The sequence below is a fragment of the Rhinatrema bivittatum genome, chromosome 5, assembly GCF_901001135.1.
Source record: "Rhinatrema bivittatum chromosome 5, aRhiBiv1.1, whole genome shotgun sequence".
NCBI lineage: Eukaryota > Metazoa > Chordata > Amphibia > Gymnophiona > Rhinatrematidae > Rhinatrema > Rhinatrema bivittatum.
In genome coordinates, this window is record NC_042619.1 from 131050567 (window position 1) to 131071660 (window position 21094).

General features: G+C 42.6%; 1 protein-coding gene across 2 annotated transcripts in view; it reads left to right on the forward strand.

Moving 5' to 3' along the window:
• The window catches only part of LOC115092232 (epithelial-stromal interaction protein 1-like), a 69624-nt gene that overhangs the window by 11638 nt on the left and 36892 nt on the right, over positions 1 to 21094 (forward strand). For both annotated transcript variants that reach the window (XM_029602943.1, XM_029602942.1), the window contains exons 3-5: positions 9012 to 9095; positions 14661 to 14734; positions 18309 to 18392. In XM_029602943.1, coding sequence (XP_029458803.1) covers positions 9012 to 9095; positions 14661 to 14734; positions 18309 to 18392 — 242 coding nt within the window. The remainder of the gene's footprint in view (positions 1 to 9011; positions 9096 to 14660; positions 14735 to 18308; positions 18393 to 21094) is intronic.

Genomic DNA, 21094 nt, shown 5'->3' on the forward strand with positions numbered 1-21094 from the left:
CAGTATGTGAGCACTAGTTTGGCAACGTCCATGCATTTCATCTTCAACAGATTACAGTGAAAAACCCCTCACTTAATCTTCTGATAAAATGGGATAGAAAGACAAGGAAGGGCTTTTTTCTGTGGTGCATGACAATTAGTGACATTACAAGGACAATTTTCAAATGATTTACACGGGTAAAAGATACCAAAACGTTTTAACCGCATTAATCGGCCGTCTGAAAGCCACCGTCCCTCAGAGTGGCTAATGGTTTGTGCATTGTAAAACTCCCATACTTTTTATCCGCATTAGTCTGCTGTGTTCAAGCTTCTCATTGCAAAAGGAAGGTAATTTGTGGGGATCCAGGGAAGAGCAAAATCCACAATGAAGACACCTTCTTGGTGGTTTTAGGTTATGAGCAATTGACCAAGGTTGTGGCGGTGTCAAGACATACTTTGAACTTAATCTGTCATCCACGTCTTCCTGTGCATAGAACTCGTTGAGATCTATGGCAGCAGGATGGCACCAGACATGCTTTCTGACCAGAGACTGGCACAGAGGGGGGCAGAAGCTCCAGTTCTCTGTTTACTTCTCGTGTGCTCTCTTACTATCAGCTACTGTTTGTGGTCCCTCACTCCTACAAGAATGTGAATTCCCTTCTCCTGAAAAGATGGGTGGCTTACTGACTCTTGAATGGTGCAGTCTGCTAAATAGGAGGATCATTTTTTTTTCTTCAGAGAACAAAACTGCTGTTATGCCACAAGATATACTCCTTAGGATACCTTTATGAAAATGTAAAAATACTAAAGGGTCACCATAATTATAACCCCCATTGTCTGGACAGCCACAGTATAATGTCAAAGATAGTAATATTATTTTAAGTAATTATCAACACATAGTTGAATATGTGTCAGACGTATTTCTAAACAGAGTTAATGAAAGTTGTCCTTCACTGCCAGCATACGATCCAAAAGTCATTGACTAACCAATTCCTAGAAAATTATCTTCCAGTTATGTACATTGAACCTAAAGTTTTATAGTTTACCTGACATGGTCATTTTTTGACATTTGCTCTCTTTTGAAAGGGAAATTTCTTCTTTTTAACCTATTGGTGGGGTTCAGGGTATAAAACATTAAAATCATACCATCACAAAATGGCCATTTTTCTTGAAAGAGAAGGCAATGTTGAAACATTCCCTGTCAGGCTGGCTATAATCATTTGAATTCATTTTGGATCCTGTGTGGTCCGTTTTTCAGAGAGTTTAGAGATCTTACTTTGGGAGATTCGCCCTAAATTGTGACCTTTGAAAACTGACTAGGGCTGAGGTCCTAAATGTAGATCCCTAAAGCGTGGGTGTGTCCAACAGGGGAAAGTAAAGTTAGGTGCTTCGCTCTGATTTTCAGCACTAGGTGCCTAATTTGGCAAGCTAAATCTAGGTGCTGCTAGTGCCTTCTAGAACTGGCCCAGCCAATGCTAACCACGGGAATTCAAAATTAACTGTGGGGTGCTTTAGCATCCTGATGCTCCCAAGGAAAGTTAGCTACAACTCCTGAGTTGTAGATGACTTTTGTGAAAATATTATGGCTTGTGATTTTTCAAGCAAACTTATTTTGTTAACCTGAAATTGCTTAGTAATGATCTGCTTACATACATGAGGGTGGTTGATGCCTGGAATGCCCTTCCGGAGGAAGTGGTGAAGACTAAAACTGTGAAGGATTTCAAAGGGGCGTGGGATAAACACGGTGGATCCATAAAGGATAGATGATGGGAATAAATTAAAAAAGCTTATACGGCACGGAGCGGCAGTTACTACCCTTGACAGAAACGTGGGGGGAACCTGCCCGGAGCAGCATTTTCTACCTTGGGAAGCTTGCAGGGCAGACTAGATGGACCATTTTGGTCTTTTTCTGCCGTCAGTATTATGTTACTATGCAAAGCAGCTCATTACCATTCCAGTGATATCAGGGGTGAAATACTGTGTGATATTGCCTCATTAAGGGGTTTACCAGTAAAAACTTAATGCAACTTAGAAAATTATTTATTTATTTGTTTGTTTATTTAACGGCTTTTAATATACGGACGTTCGTGGGGCACATCACGCCAGTTTACAATCAACTTAATTAGGTGCTCAGACCTTTTTTGAAAATTGGCCTTTATGGAACTATTAAAGCCAGAAATGTGTGATGTGAGGCTGCTTTTTGCTTCCAGATTTTTTTTTTTTTTTAAGGACAGACTCATCCAGTCCTGGTTTTATTGGACTGCATGCTTTTCTTAGAGAAATCAAAACTACAAATCATTGTAAAACCAGGACTAAAAAGATGTAATTGGGTGTCCTGCTCTGCCCCTTATTAACATGCATTCTGTGACTTCAGCTGGTTTGTTACTCTCAGTCTAAGAATGGGATCTCAACAGGCCCTGCCCTTAATGTGATGTCAGAGTGCCGTCAGTGTGTTAGGGAGGTGTACCACTCCTTACTGGGAGAGGTTGAGAGGAAGTATAAAGTCCCTGTACCATGTGATGCTGGGGGCAGATGTGGGAGAAAGGATTCCAAGGATTGGTGTTCTTCTTGGGTACTCTCTCTTCACAGAGTGGTGCCAGTAGGCCTTGTCTGAAGGGAGGAGTGTATTCCTGTTTAGTGAAGGTGGCTGGGACCTGAGGGGAGAGGTTGGCCGGGCCTTCCTGAGAGGAAGGCGTTTCCAAGAAAGGCGAAGTCCTGGAATTTCCGGAGTTCTAAAAGAAGAATTGTTCCAGAAGAAATCAAAGTCGAACCTGTGGGATGAGTGTACTGGGAGGTTTCAGGAGTAAGCCTGCCTGGGAAAGTCCACAGAGTGCTGGCTGATCAAGAAAGTCTGCCAAAGCTCGCTGAGAGAAGAGAAAGAGAGGAAGAGAAGAGATTTCAGCTCCCCACCAAGGCCCTAGAGTCGGAGGATACCAGCCCCTAAGATCTTACCTGTTTGGGGAGGGAGTGTGAGCAGAGACTGAGATTTATTTTTGTATTGTAAGCTTGTATTACAGAGCTGGTACATTGTTTTGTTTTGGTTTGCCAGCGTTTCTTTGTGCTTTATTTTGCCCTGCCATTGCTTACAGTAAAGAGCTTGTATTTTTGAACAACAATCCAGGCATCAAGTGCGCTGATTTTTTTTGTGTGTGACTGTGCTGGTGAGCAGGAAGAGCCCTTCTGCGTATAAAGAAAAGCCTAAGGGCCTTGAAAAGTACATATTTTCCCTCCTGTGCAGGAACCCTGGGAGGTGATAAGACCTTGCATGGTCTGTGGCCCTCCCTATGTGTCCCTGGGTGGGGGTTACACTGTTTTGAAAACTGGAGCCAGCTAGCAACCCTAGTCTGATTTTAAGCAACTCTCCTTAGAAAGATACTTGTCATTTCTAGTTATGGTCTTGTTTTAGGTGATTATTTAAGAAAGTACTGCTGACTTTGACTTAGTCTGTTAGAGTAGTGTTTCTGAAACTGGTTCTGAAATAACCTCCTCAACCCTAGCCAGTTTAGTTTTCAGGATATTCACAGTGAATACGCATGAGATAGATTTGCAAGTAATGGAGGTAGTGCATGCAAATCTGTCTCATGTAACTCCAACTCGGAGCCTTATCGCCCTCCGGTGGGGCCATAAAATAACTTGTCAATCTCTTAGGAGCTGACGTACCTCTGGCTATTTCTCCTCTCCCTGTCTCTTTCCCCAGAGCGTGGATTCTTTTTATAGGGGGGAAAGAGTCAACTTTCAGGGCCCCAAGTGCTGAAGGTGACTTTCCTTCTTTTGTGCCTGGGAAAAGGGGGCCTGAATTTTCTCTCTCTCTATTTTCCCTGGGAGAAGAGTATGTATTCTCACTGTGTTCTGTAGGTGCCAAAAAAACCACTCTGGAGTCACTGGTTCCAAAATTAAAGTCTTTACTGTTTAAAACACTGGAAGTATGGCACAACAAATGTCTTAGGGGCCGATGCAATAAAACGCGCGTTAAAACGAACGCTCGGATTGAGCGCCCGTTTCCCTAAAGTGCACACAGCCACGTCTCTCGGGCACCCGATGTTATATGTTAATGAGCTGCTACATTAAAAAGGACGCGCTAGGGAAGAATTATTGCAATGGGCGCTTAATACGAGCATCTGTTTTATCCCGCTTCAGGTCAATTTCACACAGTATACATGCACAATAGCAAGGGGCGAAATCGGCCTGCAGCGTGTCTATTGTGTGTGTATATTACGCATCCAGATTGGTTTTTTTTTTTCCAGCAAGCCATTACATTATACCTTTATTCTTAAACACCGCAAGCAGTAGGTGTTTAAGAGTAAAGGTAGGAACCACACAGGATACAAATTGATTTAACGCCAGCTCCAGGGCTGGAGTTAAATTTGCTGCGTTAAAATGTGTACATTGGGCACCCAGCAATTTTCTGCACCGGGGGATAATAGTTAATAGCCTCATGTGATGAGCGCCATTGGCTATGCGTTTGGGCGCAGGTTTTGGACGCGCTAATTCCCTTACTGCATCAGGTGCTAATCTAGCGCATCCAAAATGCACATAAACCTGTGCACTAAGCTGAGTGCTCTTTATTGCATCGGCCTCTTAATCCTCATCACCACAGAATTTCTTTTCTGTTACAATCTCTTTCACTCTATCTGTGCATGGGTCTCTTTTATACCAGGGGCAGGGAACCATCCATCCTCCAGGGCATGGAAAAGTGGATGGGGATCCTTATGTGGGCAGAAAAACACCTCCAGCACGGATAAAATGGTATAAACACAGTCCCTGCACAGAGAGTCCAATTCTCTCTCTTCCCAGGAGTGAAGACTCCATTTGGGCGTCCGCAATGATTTTTACTTGATTTTAGTCTCAGCAGTTCTCTTTTTCTTTCTTGATCTTTTCCTTTCTCACTTGATCTTTGTCCCTTATGGGTGAGAGCCTCCCATAGACAGCAGCTCCAGCTGTTCCTCTGATGGGTAGAAGAGGGGCAGAAAAACTTCCTATCAGGTCTTTCAATCAAAAATCTTCTCCCCCCCCCCAAAAAAAATGATATTAACACCAGAAGTTATCCTTGCAGCAGGTCACTACCTTTGAGGGTCAGCTCTTCCCTATCATCTGGGCGCCCCAAACACAGGGTTCCCCATACCCTGCATCCTGGAGAGGCTCAGGTGTCTCATAAGGCTCCTACCACAAAATGTTTCAAAGTCCCAAAACTTAACCCAGGACAACCACTCTGCACCCATGGAGTAGGTGGCAGAAGTGGAGTCTTCGACCAAATCCAAAGGATCTCAAGCAGGATAGAGCCCAGGTCTCCAGACCGGCCAAAAATGCAACTCACGAAAAAAAATCTCCAGCCGTCCTCCAAACCAGCAAACTAAATCTGCTTATAAACCTCATCGAAGGGGAAGGCCTCTCCATCTCCCTCAAAGGGAGGGGCTGCATTGAAGCGAGGGAGCGTTCAAGATGGCGGCTTGAACGGTGTGCTGCTCGCTGCTCCTGCAGAGATTTTTAGTAATACCTGGCTTGTGATAAGACCGGGCTATTTCCTTCATTAAAAATGCCACATAAACGCAAAGGGAAAGTTCGAGTCTACCCAGCGGAGACGGTTACTATCCCTGAGCAGAGGTTGATATCGCAGTACACTGTGCCGATACAACAAATGCCGGGGTTAAGTCCCATAGACGGAGCGAGTAGAGGAGACTCACTGTCATCGGGGGATGTTACACTGTCCCCGCCTGACCCCAGACCACCTCCGAAAGCGTCCTCACCGGGTACCTCCACGGATACAGAGGCGGGGGATGGTATTGCCGTTCTCGGACGCCCTGAGCTGGCTGGGATCTGTGGAACTAACCCAGATGTGCTTGCTGATTCGGGAGCCTCGGTGTCTCTGGATCCTGGAAGTGAAGGGGCAGCTGGTGGTGTCTGATCACACGCAGGAGAGGAGAGAGCTGCGAGAGGAGACCCTGAAATATTAAATCTGCAGCCTGAGGATTTACCTAAACCAGAGGTGGTTACAATGGACTCCCTATGGGAGATTATGGCAGGTATGTCGAAAATGCTACGGGAACAAACGATTCGGGTGGGCAGTTTGGAGAAAAAAATGGACTCGGTAATACAAGAGAATGGTTCAGTTCTGCAATGGCAGACACAAGCCACTGAATCAATTAAATCGGATATAAAAAATATACAGGAGTCTACCGGAGAGCTTGCCCGTGAAAATTCCATCATATCACGTAGACTGGAAGCAGTTGAAAATTATTTGAGACACCTCAACATAAAAATTCTGAATTTTCCTAAGATTATGGGCAAATTACCTTTGATTACTTTAAAAAGATACTTTAAAGAGGTTTTAAAACTCCCAGAAGAAAAAATGCCCCCTCTTTCTGGCTCAGAGAACAGTGAATATGCAAAAGGTGGGAGACATAAAACCAGATTTCCTAAATGTGACCCAATATCTTGAAAATTCAGATCTGGAAATAGTAGACAGAGCTGTATTATTTGTATCTTGTTATTCGGAACAAGACTTTTCCATTATAATGAAGGCATATTTTAAAAATATGAATGCTCTGTTTCATGGTTAGATTATACGACTGTATCCGGACTTGGCAAGGCCTACACAGTTAAGACGAAAAGAGTTTTTATTATTAAAACCTGACGTAGTTGCAATTGGGGCGAAATTTCAGCTTCGCTACTGTAACGTTGTCTAATAACACTTTTATTTTCTTTATCCCGGAACACCTGAAACAGTTCCTTGTTAGTAGAAGGCAGAACACAGCCATAGGTTAATATCTGGGGGGGAAATGTTAAAATGTATCGGTATCGCCATTACTTGATTTGTGAAAAATATATATTGGTAATCTTCTCTAAATGAGAGAAAGTACTCTCCCTTCATTTTTTTCTTTTTGAGGTTAAAAAGCAATGTTGAGGTCTGATTGAATTGTACTCTCTGTTCAATATGTTTTGATTTGTTACTTTAAAATATAATTTCTTGTTGCTACTTTAACCATGTTTAATACAAAGTGTACTCTTTGTTTAATTATTGTAAAGACTTATAAATTAAAAAAAAAAAAAAGGGGAGGGGAGGGGCTGCAATGAATAGATCCTGCTCTAATTATCCCTCTCTAACTGCATTACAACTTTCCTAGGTCTTATTGGTAACAAAACTGTTACCAATAAGTGTCTGTTACACTCATATATATTCACTCTGGATATCCCAAAAACCAGACTGGCTAGGGGCCATTCCCCAGAACTGGCTTGTAAAACTGTCTTAGGATACCTATATTTTCCAGTCATTCACATTCCTAGAGATACCATTGTTGCGACCGTCGCTGCCCGACGTCCTCACTCCGCCCTCTTTACCTCTGTGGCAACTCCCTCCGGGTCTGATGGGCGGCTGGCTGCCGCGGCATCTCCATGCCCTCTCCCTCTGGCGTCCCTGTACCGGCTCGAGGTTGCAGATCCGCCATGTTGCCTGAAGACCTAGGGCGCGCATGCGCGCTCTGATTGAAGTACCAGCAAGGGCGCGAACCTCAGGGACGTCCCCCTGAGATGACGTCATCCGCTTCCAATATTTAAAGGTCTCTACTTCACTATCTAACTGAGTTAGCAAAAGGGATTGCTTCGGCTACACCTCCCAAGCTACTCTGCCTTTTCGGACTTACCAGAGGTACCCGCTCCTCGGGGGCCTCGCTCTTTTTCTTTGTTTCAGATTACAAATAGGAACCGGTTCTCGCTCCTCGAGGGCCCATATTCCTAGACACTCTGAAGATTCTCTACTGCTTGGAAGCTATCGCTGCTACAAACAATTGTGAGTTACCATCGCTCTCTCAGAGCTTTCCCTGGAACCAGGTACTCGCTCCTCGAGGGCCTAAACCTTTCCAGCTCCTGAGCTTCCTTGAGACCTTATGTGAGTTTTGTCATCTAGTTCTGTTCATGAATTCTGCCTACTCTGCCTACTTATTTTCTACAGTTTCTCAACAGCTCAGCCATTCTGGATCGCTGTTCCAGTACCTAAGGGACTACAGCCCTGCTGGGCATATCAGCTCACTGCTGCCACCTCTGGTGGTTTCAAAAACCTGTTTAATAAAAGAACTAATGTGTGTCTGTCTCCATACTCAAGCCTAGCCAGTGGTCCTCCCGGGGGCGTGGTCATCTGCCACCGGCCCAGGGACCCACATACAACTATATCAGATTCGTTACAGATTGCTACTTCTTAGCAAGACGATATCTGAGACACTACAAGATTGCTGACTCCTCCTCTTTTAGGAGCCATTACATCATATTGCTACTCACAGCTCCATCATAGAGCTCTCCTAACAGATTGCTACTCCTATCTGATTGCTTCTCCCATCAGATAGCGAAACCTAACAGATTGCTAACTCCACAGTCTAACTAACAGCAGATTTATATCAACCATACAGTAATTGCTTGAAACTTTAAAAAATAATTATTGAAAACCAAACTGGAGAGCACTCTGACACTTGTGTCCTGTTACAGAAGGCTGCCCTACTGCTGACAGACAAAAGATTGAGAGGACTCAACTGACTAACTGATCTGGTTGGCTGAATGCCTTATAATTAGAATTTCTTGGTGAATTATGACTGATTTTTGACCTTAGGCTCTGTCTGCTAGTGATTGACATTGCCAGTCATCCACGCTAGTGTGTTCAGGGTGCATGTTTGAGTGAAATTGATTCTACTTGCCAGCTGAGGCCATCATTTTAACAGTTTTAGACTTTATCAAGACTTTTGGACTTGATGTATTAAGGGTTTTCTCCTGCTGGGTGTTTCTGAGAATAACCTGGTGCTTTGAATATTGAATTTCATTTAGAGAGTAAACAGCTGAAAGCTTGATAATATCTAAGTATTTTCATTTAAATTGTTTTTTTTTTAATCTAGATGCCAAATGCATTAATTTAATGTACCTACTTGTTGGGTTAGAAGGGTTTAATAACTCATAACTATTATAGGCGGGAATGAATTTTCAGAGACTATATTTTATTATTATTTTATTTCATTTCTACTGTATATATTAATAATTACTTGTTTTCTATTTCAGTTGCCAGGGAAGAACTAGAGAACCTGGAGAGGTGGAAAGAACAACATAGGCCAGGTCCTATTCATCTGACTCCCAAGAAGCTGGGTAAGAGTTTACAAGGCAAAGTTGAAGCTGTGGAATGGGATCTATAGTACTGTATATATGGACCAAATTGCAACCCTTTTTTTCCAATCAACAATATGAAAAGAACCGCACTGTGCCTGTTATATATCAAGTATGAATACACACTATACAGGCCACCAACATATCTTTCCCCCGGCTCACTAATTCCCTTATATCAGAATAATAAATCACATTTTTAAAGTGAATATCAAAATTTGTTATTTATTAGATCACTATTTCTTATATAAATATTATCCTGTAGGGATTCCAAATGGAAATATGTATTACTCCCTCCACAAACTAATTCAAGACTTGTCTTAATTTTTCATTCATACCAGCACACTCCATTCACATCTTTACCCCATTCATACACACCTTTACCCCATTCATACATACCCCATAAAACATGTACCAACACTGCCCCAAATCACAAAGTTTTTTTCTCTAAACACAAAGTCGCAATAGATATCACATCGATTCTTCACCAGAGGTAAGTATAATGAGTCACTTTGATCCAGCAAACATATGTTCAAGTCCACATGTGTCCTTGTGCTTTACTTTCCAAACTGTGTAATAAGACTTATCACTCCCAAGAGAATACTTGCTGGTCAACAGTTTTATAGTCACATGCCCCAGTTCTCCAAAAGATTGCGCGTCAAATGCAAAAAACTGCTAATTATAGTTGATGGTCACATGCTCCACTTCTCCAGAGAGACCTGCTTCACAGCACACTCGATGCCATGGCGTTTCGGCAGCCGTCCTTCCGCCTGCATCAAGGGACTCAATCCGCCTGCATCAGGGGACTCATTCACCTTAAATATCAGACTAGCTTTGAGAATTGTGCTTAAAACTGTGTGTAACCGCTGTTGTGACTGGCCGTACGTGTGAGCCTAGTCAGTAGTTCTCAGCCAGCAGGGCCTTGTAATTCCAACTTCTATTCTTATCATGCCATGGATTTATCGTTATGATACAAAATAAAGCAACACCTATCCTCTGGGATTCTTCAGAGGGGAAAAGCAAAAGCTTCAGAGCTCACAGGATTAGGATACAGACACCATTCAGTAAAAAAAAAAATCACTGTCCTCACTGGCCTGTGCTACTCAAAAATATAGAACCATTTACTGATGTACAAGATGCAGAAAAATAACATTTGAGTCTATTTTAATCCATACAGAAAATCATAGCTCGATACCATTCATAAGAACAAAAGATGAACCATGCTGGATTAGACCAAGGTCCACTGAGTCCAACATCCCGTCTCCAACATTCGCCAGTGCAGGTCTCAAGTAACCAGCAGATCCCAAAAAATAGACCTGTTTATTGCTACTCACTTTCAGGGATAGTGATGGCATTCCCGAGATTACCTGACGAATAACGTTTAATGGACTTTTCCTTCAGGAATTTGTCCAAATCACTATTTTAAACCACACTATGCTAGTTGCCTTGGCCCTATCTTCTGGCAACAGATATCTATGATTTGTTTTAAATCTGTTAGTTGCTATTATCATGGATTGTCCCCTTGTTTTAGTACCTGAAAGGGTAAATAACTGACCTTTTATTTATCCGTTCCACCCCACTCTTCATTTTATAAATTTCTATTATGTCCCCTCCCAGCCATCTCTTTTCCAAGCTGAAGAGCCCTAACCTCTTCTATATTGTCCTGAGAAGGCAATTCCAAGGCTAAGTCCTTGCCCAGTTCAACAGCCCTAGGGCATGGATTTTCCAATGGGGGAGGGCCCAAGGTGTAGAGAGTGAATCTCTTCAATGATTTCAATGGATTGCTTGTAGATTACCAATAAAATACTTGAGGTCCAGATATTCTCAGAATTCTCCATGTTTCTAAATCTTCTTCTCTTTGCTGGGGCAGAAAATTCTGGTAGAGGTCTCCAAATGAACAGAACTGTTTGCTCTCATTTCTCCTCTACAGATACGTTGGGATTTTTCAGGGTGAAAGCTCCAATACAGCAGAGAGAGAACCTACCAAAGCAAAAAGGCAAAATTCTCCACTAAAATACTCATTCACTCCAACCAGAGTCACCACTAGAGATGTGAATCAGAACCGGAATCAGTTCCGATTCCGGTTCCGATTCACATCGTTAATTTTTTTTTGTGCGGCCCGATCGCGGTTTTGTTTATCAGCTGCGCCCGAGCCGATAAACAAAAAAACCCACCCGACCCTTTAAAACTGTTCCCTTAGCTTTCCCCACCCTCCCAAACCCCCCCAAAACTTTTTACAAGTACCTGGTGGTCCAGTGGAAGTCCCGGGAGCGATCTCCCGCTCTCGGGGCCGTCGGCTGCCACTAATAAAAATGGCGCCGATGGCCCTTTGCCCTTACCATGTGACAGGGTATCCGTGCCATTGGCCAGGACCTGTCACATGGTAGAAGTAATGGACGGCCGGCGCCATCTTTAAAAATGGTAAGATAAGGATTTGGGGTTTAGGATAGGGCTAGGGGGGTGGGAAGGTTAGTGGAAAGTGTAGAAAGGTTAGTATAGGGGGTGGGGAAGTTCTCTCCCAGGCCACTCCTAAATTGGAGTGGACTGGGAGAGAACTGCGGGAGGCCGTGGGCATCGGCACGTGCAGGTTGCACAAATGTGCACCCCCTTGCGCGCACTGACCCCTGATTTTATAACATGCGCACATACATGTGTGTGCACCGGGTAGCACGTGTGCATTCTTTTAAAATCTACCCCTATATATATATTTAAACAGTAACACTTAATCAGGTATTCATTACATGATTCATGCAAGGTATGAAATCAAAGGCTGAGCTGAGCGTGTCTAAATTCTTTAATGCCATGTATTTGAGTGTGTTCTTATTCAGGACTTGAAACAGCTTAAGCTAGAAAAATCATGCTCTGCAACCTGTCAGGGCAGGCTTTGAAACCCTTAGATGCACAAGCATACTGTGTCGGTCAGTGTAACTTTAACCTCTTCACTGCCAAGTGCGGCTGTGAATGCTAGGTACATATTGATTGTGTGTATCATTGCAGACCATTTTCAGAACACGGTAACTCAGTCTATCTTTATGTGTATTTATGCAAACCATGTATTAATTTGTTCAGCACAATAAGGGATTTCATGGATACTTATCTCAGGAGAATCTGCTTAATTACGCTTATAAGCTGTCATGAACCGTGGCAAACGCAACATAGATAATTACATACATACATACATACATATATATGTGTATGTATGTATGTTATGCTTGTCACAATTCAAGAGAGGTAATGGGTGTATCTAAGCAGATTCTCCAGAGGTATGTAACCATGACATCCCTTATTGTGCTGAACAAATTGTATATTTGTATGGTTTGTATATTCTGAAACAATTCTTAGTAATAGTGCTCTAGGATAGGGGTGGGCAAGCAACTGAGGGTTTGGGGCAGTGGCGTAGCCAGAATTGATTTTTTGGTTGGGCACAAAGCTAACATGGGTAGGCAGGTCTGAGAGCTACAAGTTGTTTTCTTATTGATAAATAATGCCATATACTGCACCCTAGAATGGTTTTCTAAGTAATTTGTAACAGCCATTATGCATCAAGCGTGAAACTTTAAAACATTTTACCTCAATTATTTCAAGCACTTACCAGCATTAAAAATTCCTTATTAATCAGAATTTATTTTATATTTATTGCAGCTTATAAATTCTCAAGTATAGAAAACAATCAGATCCAATCATGTAATAAAACAAAATTTAATGTATTCTTTCATGAACCATCTTTGCAGAAAACCAGACATCTTCATAAATACAATAAAATATAATTAATCGTCAGAACAGGTGCAGCGCAGAGCTAGGGCAATTCACATTACAACTAACATGAAAAAAAAATTCTCACCCACTCACAAACCCAGACTCCCATTCTCACCCACACATACACACATTTAAGGTCCCATTCTCACCCACACATACACACATTTAAGGTCCCATTCTCACCCACATCTACACACATTCAAGCACCCATTCTTACCCACATATTCAAGCTTTCATTTTCACCCATACACAAACCCATGCTCCTATTCTCCCCCACACACAAACCCAGGCTCCCATTCTCCCCCATATATACACACATTCAAGTTTCCATTCTCACCCACACACAAACCCAGGCTCCCATTCTCACCTACATATTCAAGCTTCCATTCTCACCCACACACAAACCCAGGCTTCTATTCTCACCCACACATACATACATTTAAGCTCCCATTCTCACACACACACAGGCTCCCGTACACATTCAAGCCCGCGCACAGCTTCCGCTTCCTCCCCCTCCCAAGCAGGAAGATCATTTGGCTTCTCCTCCTGCCACTGGCCTCCTGCTATCTTTGGGCTGTATGGCCCACCGATCTTCCTGCTTGGGTGGGGGGGGGGAGGAAGTGGAAGCTGTGTGCGGCGCTTCTGCTCCTTCCCTCCCTAAAATAGAAAGATCGATGGGCCATACGGCCACAGAATCGCTTCCCCATGTATGCCGTGCCAGGATGCTTTTGTGGCAGGCACTGTGCTTATAAAAGAAATAAGCAGCAGGCCACACTCAGTCCTGATACAGCCTATGCCTAACCCTCTCTCTTTTTTTTCTCTATAAAGGTATCCTAGCACAATTTATAATTTCTGATACTATATAAAATGTGAATTTTAGAAACAGATGCTCTGTCTGATTTTTTAAGTTTCTTTCTTATAATCCCACTTTAGGGAGTCCTGTTGTACTTTATAACAATTCTTGCGGCTTACATTGCTTAAATTATCACTTTCTCTTTAACATTATGTACCATGTTTTTATGCCTCTAGGTAGTCTTCTCATATTGGGAGTCATTTTGTAACATTGTGCATAAGTTAGCCGACAGATAAGTGAATAAATTGCACCAATGCTCAAAGTGGATTTACACGCGTTAAGTCCGTTTTGAAAATTATCCCGGCAAAACCGTGCACCCACAAATGCACCCTCTATTGGGTGTGCATAGTTTGCCGAGAGAATTTACGCACATACTTTTTGAAAGCAGAAAGCATGCGCATAAGTCCCAGCCCCACTGAGACTCCACCCCTGGGATGCCTCTCCCCTTGCATGGAAAAGTGCCCATGTACCGTGTGTGTGCGTGCTCAGACACTTTTCTAAAGGGCGAGATCTGTAGGGAAAGCACTACTTTTACCCGCAGAAGTACCTTTTGAAAATTACCCTCCCCCCCTTAGTAGTATTTTTTTCTGTGTTGCAATTTACTTTTTTGTAACCCAGCTTGTGTATTATCTTAGAAATAGACAGAATATCAAATGAATACCAATATGTACAGAAATAAAGCAGAAGATGCAAGTTGTCTGCATTTTGAAATGCAGATACAAACAGGCCTCTGTCATGACGGAAATGTAGTTTGTCATGATTTGCATTTTCCTGCAGTTGGCGTTCATTTTTAAATGAACATCCCCATGCTCCTTCCTCGCTCTGTCTGAAATATTCTGCTCTTGTTTGATGTTAGGATCGCAGAGGCACGACAATACATTAATGTACTGTACATAATGTGATTTTTTTTTTTTTAAATGAAAATACATTTGTTTTCCTAGGTGGAATAGAGACCGAGGCGAGTGCAAGACAAAAACAGCAAAATAATCTCAAGCAATCTAAATACCAGCAAAAGGTTAGCACACATTTATATGTCATTTCAATACAGCATTTCAAAAAATTGCTGAGCGGAAAAGATCTCCATTTATTAATAACTGGTTATCTTTTAGCTGAATTTGCAGCTGAATTAACCAGCTCGATTTTCAGCTGAATATTCAGCCATATCCAACCGGTCAAAACTTGACTGGCTAGATTTAGCATAACTCTGTGGCTTGGTTACTTGGTCAGACTTAGCTGGTTAGCACTGAAAATCATCTCTCATCGGTTTTGTTCTCTTTAAAAAAGCTCCCAAAGCAAAATAACCAAGCAGTCCCTCTTCTAACTCCCAGGGTCTCCTGATCCCCCTCTCCCTGGCATTCCCAAAAATTAATGTCCTCCGAGCCCTCATTCCTACCGACATCTGAAAAACCAATCCCTCTCTGGGTCCTTCCATAAAGGATATTGCTCCCCATGTTGCCCTAAGCCGAGCCAGCAGGATTCAGTCCTATCTCCTACTGGCTTGGCATCCAGAAGTGCTCCGACAGCAGCTTCAGTAGCAAGTCCTCCTGCTGGCTTGCCTTGGAGGAACTGGGGGTTTCTGGTGGGTGGGGATGGAGAGGGAGAAGAGAGCAACTGGGGGAGCAATATTTTTTAGATGGGGAAGGGAAAGAGGTTTGGGAGGTAAATGATCTTATGACTTTTTTTTTTAAACTTTAGGAGGGAGTGGGTCTCAGGATACATTGTTTTTGTGTTTTTTGGGCGATGGGAGGGAGAAGGGTTCAAGGGACATTGATTTTGTGTTTTTGGGTGCCAGAAAGGAGAGGAGGGCTTGGAAGACCTTGTTTTTGTTGTTCTGGGGGTTTCAGAAGATACATTATTTTTCGGATGCTGGGAGGAATGGGAGATCAGGGCTCAAGGGGCATTGTTTTTTCAGGTATCTGGGCTTGAGGGAGGGAAGTACTATTAAAGCATCTAAATTTGTCTGGCCAGATTTTGTCAGTTAGCTTTCAATATTACATCCTAGGATTGCTTTCAGCTACCTTTTTTGGGGGCTAGCCAATTTTATGCAGTCTGATAATTTCGGTAGACAAATTTAGCTGGATAGAGGTGACAAATTTAAATTCACAAATAAATGAATAAGCAGACTGAGATATGAAGGAGCCAATATTTATTTTGAATTACATTTTCAGCTTAAGTGAGCAGTTGCCATCTTATTGATGGTATGAAGGTGAGATGCACATTGAAGCTACCCCTGTTTCCCTTCATATCCACAATATTTTCTAGTTCTGGTTGAGACTCTCAAGAAAGGCGTACATAACCTCTACTTAAATACATTTTCTGATTAGTCTGAATGTATTTATGATTTATTTACATTTATAAACTGCTCCTATTGAGGAGCTCAAAGCTATTACCTCTGCTTTTACTACTACCTCCATCTTACCTCTTAGGTCTATGTTTTCTAGTTGCCAGGCAACCTGCAGCTAAAGCATACATCGGCCAGAGTCTTCTCCAGGGGCAGTGGAATGTCTTTTTGATTGGAGGGGAGAGGGCACCAAGTCCCCAAGCCCCACCCCCCTCTCTCCCACTCCTCCCTCTATTTTCAGCTGCCCCCATCGCCCTCTCATGGTCTTCCTCTAATCCCCTCTTCTCCTTCCCTAACCCCTCCCTCACTCTTTTGCTCTGCCTCACCTACCTTTTTCTCTCCCCACTTAGCATCTCCCTTCCCCACCGATCAGCAGCTGGAAGAGAAAAGTGGTGGTTCCTCAGCTACATCCTCCTCCTCTTCTGCTGCCCAGCCCAGCTACTGCTTTGAAACGTTCAGCTGCATAGGGTCCCATACAGTTTGACGCACTAGGGCCCAGAGCTGCAGAGGTGGAGGATGCAGTTGACGCATTGCAACTCTCCTCTTCCTGTAGCAGAATAGCTGCTGCCTGCTGACCCAGCCCTGCAGTGATTTTGCAGAAAGGGCCAGAATTTGGTGGGGCTGTGGCCTTAGTGGCTCACCCCATTCTGACACCTATGGTCTTCTCCAAAACCTTAGCTAAAATGCAGCATGGGTATTGACCTCTGAGAAAACAAAAGCATAAGAACATCCCCCCTGGCCAGTCGGTATCACTGGAGCTGTACCTTCCCTGGCTGACTTGAATAGCCCATATTTGGCTCTGAACACAAACTCAGGGCCTCAGTTACTAAGCATTGTTCCCATAGACACGGAATGGGAGAAAAGCCTTAGTAAATCAGACCCATAAATCCTTGTATGCTATTGCTGGTCTGTCAGGCTATTTACAGGCTTTATGACTCTATGAGGCATAGACTTCAGAGCAAAGAGGTTAATATGGCTTAGTCAGATTTCATGCAGTCTGGTATGATTTTGGTCAGGGCACATTTAGTCTCATCTGAACGCATGCCACGTTTTGAACAGTTTGGAGTTAGACCTGGCTGTAATCACCTTGACTGGCATGTCTTCTGCATAGATGGGCTTTTGGCTCCAGGAAAGTCCTAATCTGTCTGACTGGCAGTTGCATTCTTTCCATAATTGTAAATCCTGTCTATGAAAGAGTTAAAACACTGGTGCAGAATTTTTAATTTAATCTTTTGATTTCACCTATAGTTCTGTAAAAGTTTTGCAACCTTATTTCCTAAAGGAGATAGCCAACAACTTGATAGAATGATGCTGGCAAAGGTGATAATCTGGTATTTGACACTGTACATTGTGTAGCTGGAGATAAGAGTTGTGCGGTCTGTGCCCCGCGAGGCTGCCATTCACCTCTTTTTCTGCTGTCTCCCTCTTGCTGTCTGAAACAAGCTCTAATTTTAATCAGTCTCTTTCGTTTTGGATGCATGATTATTTCAAATTAAATTTCTTTTGTAAACCAGTCACTTAAAGCAGCATCACCTGTTTCTTAGCTAAGAGGAATTGTGTCTACATTGACAGAGTGCTTCTAGCTGTTTTATGTAGATAGATAGATATAGATAAAAATGATAGAGAGAGAGAATACCAAGATATCAGATAATGTTAATTAATGTGATACAAGTGCTCCAATACTACAAATGCTCATTTACCCTAAGGACAAAGTACTAATGTATACTATATAAAGATATTCATTGTTTACAATAATTTCTATTCAATTAATTATTTTCACAGAGATTTTCTAACAAATACCATATCATATACTGATCTTATACGTATAAACATTTGTACATATATTCATATACATATGCACTTAAAAAACACCATACCATAACCTATACACAAATAACTACAAGTTCTCTTTGGAGTTCAGACCAGACACCGCACCAGGCAAAGTCACATTCAAATAACGCATACCTTCATCAATTTAAAAAATTGATTTAAACTATATAGATCATAAACTAATATTCCAACATATTGTATTGTGGTTATTGATAGGTGTGATTTGAGTAGGTTTTCTTTTCACCAGTAGAATTCATAAAAAAAGGACCAGGCGAGCTCAGCATTTTCCATGTGTGCTCTGCCATGTGTCCGGTATAGGTTCGTGTATTTTTTCTTAGTCAAAATTATGCTTTCCATTAAAGTGGTATCAAAACTGGAAGTTATATTGCTTTTGGTGATTTTTTCTTTTTATTTGTAGTTTAAGAGAGATGACTACCGAAGAAAAATGAAGGAAGAGGAAGAAGCTGAAATCCTTAAAATGAAAGCTATTCAAAGGGAAAAGGTATGAATTCCCTCCCCGCCCTTTAATCCCTCAGTGATCTCTGCTGCCCGCCCATCTCTGCCCGGGTGACGCTGGTGACCCTGGCTGGCTCCAAGGCTAGAGTGGAGTTAGTGGCAATTTTCAGCCAGTTCGCACTGGGCCGGCGACCCAGGAGTATTTGAACAGCAGATTCATTTGCCCTGATTTATGCCACAGTTCGAGGTTCTGAAGACAGGAGAAAAGTGCGCTGCCACATACTTTGGGCACCGCAAGCCTTTTGAAAGCTTGCAGGCTGGCACTTCCTGCTGCTGATCTTGTGACGGTACCTGGCCCTTGAGTTTGAAAAATGCTTGTGGAGCAGGGTTGAAGTTGCTGGCGGTGCTCATCCCACCTGTTGCCAAAGGAGGCCACCACCTACCTGCTGCTACTGGGAAGGGATTGGGGATAAGGGGAGGGTAAGAGGGAGAAATAAGGTCCGAGGGAGGAGGAGAAAACAAGGACATGGTTGATTGGTAGGGGCCACCACTGTATTTATTTAAAATAATTTTTCTTCCAAAATATCTACAATTCTAGGGTGATGAATTCACAATAAAAACATTTAAACAAAGCAATCCAAAAAGCATAACAGTGAGGCAGTTACCCTCCCTTCCTTTCCAGGCTGTGCCAGGCTGAAAAGAGAAAGCTATGATAACAGCATTAAAATGTGATAATATAAAAGCACTGTATATTGCTAGTATATCGGGCAGATGCCCACATATAACATCAAATGTAATTTAAAACCCCTGTGGCTATCTTAAGCCTTTAGCATAATTAAGGGTTATTCTGCTATGAGAACATTTATTCTTTTGGTTTCTGAATGTAAAGCACTGACTTATGTAAGGAGCTGCCTGTGTTTGTCTGTCGGCTGCCACCTTAAATGCAGCAGTAGTAGTAGCAGTGAAGTATACATAGAAGCCTGCTTTTGTCCTCCCATGAAGCCGCCTCTTCCACGCCCCACCCCCAACATCTCCTTATGCCATGCTCTCCCCTTCCCCATCTCCTTGCACTAAATCTTTTCCCTCATTAGGTTTGGGGGCGGCACCTAACGCTGGAGAATCTGTGCCAGGCTCCTAACTTCCATCCCACTACCTAACCCCGGGAGCCCAGTTTCACAGCAAGTTTTAGCTGCTCAACTTGGATATGTTTTCAGCTAGTCCAATCTAACTAACTCCAAAGTTGCACAGTGAGATTCCCTTTAAAAACTGATTCTTCCCCACCCCCACCAAGCAACGTGAACATTTTGGAGTGTGCTTCTGGTCGCCGCATCTCAAAAAAGATATAATTGCGATGGAGAAAGTACAGAGAAGGGCGACCAAAATGATAAGGGGAATGGAACAACTCCCCTATGAGGAAAGACTAAAGAGGTTAGGACTTTTCAGCTTGGAGAAGAGACGGCTGAGGGGGGATATGATAGAGATGTTTAAAATCATGAGATGTCTAGAACGGGTAGATGTGAATTGGTTATTTACTCTTTCGGATAGTAGAAAGACTAGGGGGCACTCCATGAAGTTAGCATGGGGCACATTTAAAACTAATCTGAGAAAGTTCTTTTTTACTCAACGCACAATTAAACTCTGGAATTTGTTGCCAGAGAATGTGGTTAGTGCAGTTAGTATAGCTGTGTTTAAAAAAAGATTGGATAAGTTCTTGGAGGAGAAGTCCATTACCTGCTATTAAGTTCACTTAGAGAATAGCCACTGCCATTAGCAATGGTAACATGGAATAGACTTAGTTTTGGGGTACTTGCCAGGTTCTTATGGCCTGGATTGGCCACTGTTGGAAACAGGATGCTGGGCTTGATGGACCCTTGGTCTGACCCAGTATAGCATTTTCTTATGTTCTTACTTTAAATAATATACTTATCCTTGGGAATGATCCAAGAATGTAATAGCTTTGTTCCTGCATTTTGATTAAATGTTTTGCCTTTAAATCCTAAAAGCTCATGCATTTCTAAAGTAGAAGCGTTTTGTGTGTGTGTGTGTGTGTGTGTGTAAAATGCAAAATACAGCCTGGCGATCTGAAATTTCTGTGGTGAAATATTGTAGCAGATGAATGTCTCTCGGGTTACAGCTGTTTAGTAATTGGTACACACACAGAAAAATAATAGCGAAACATGCAGGAGACGTTTGAAAGTAGCTGAGTGGAATACGCAATGAAAATCTGAGAAGAGAGGCACTCATCCATAGTGCATGAGCAGGCTGTGCCCGGGGAGCACACAGAGTAGGAAGCACGTCTATGTACCAAAATGACCATTTAAAGAGTTTGACGGTGTGGGGGGCAGAGGGGGCTGTATTGAAAATGTTTAATGGAAAATCATTAATCCCAGAATTAAAGATTTCACTCTTAAATAATGCAGTGAGATGAATGTGATGCCACAAGCTTAGTAATATAGAACGAGATCATGCTCCGTTAAAGCTGTTCCTAGGAAATAGGAGGTCCACATGCAAACAGTTTGGTTATGTTCAAGAGACTTAGCTGGACAAAGCGAGAGAGTTGAAATTCATGCCGTGTTCACAGCTGCCGATTTATCCGGCTAAGATTTTACCTGGATAAAAACTTAGCCAGATAAACTGGGGGTATTCTGAGGCAGGGCTAACTTATCTGAATAACTTTGATGTATCCCAATATATTCAGCGACGCAGCTGTGCTGCTAAATATCCCGTCAAGTTATCCAAATGAGTTTA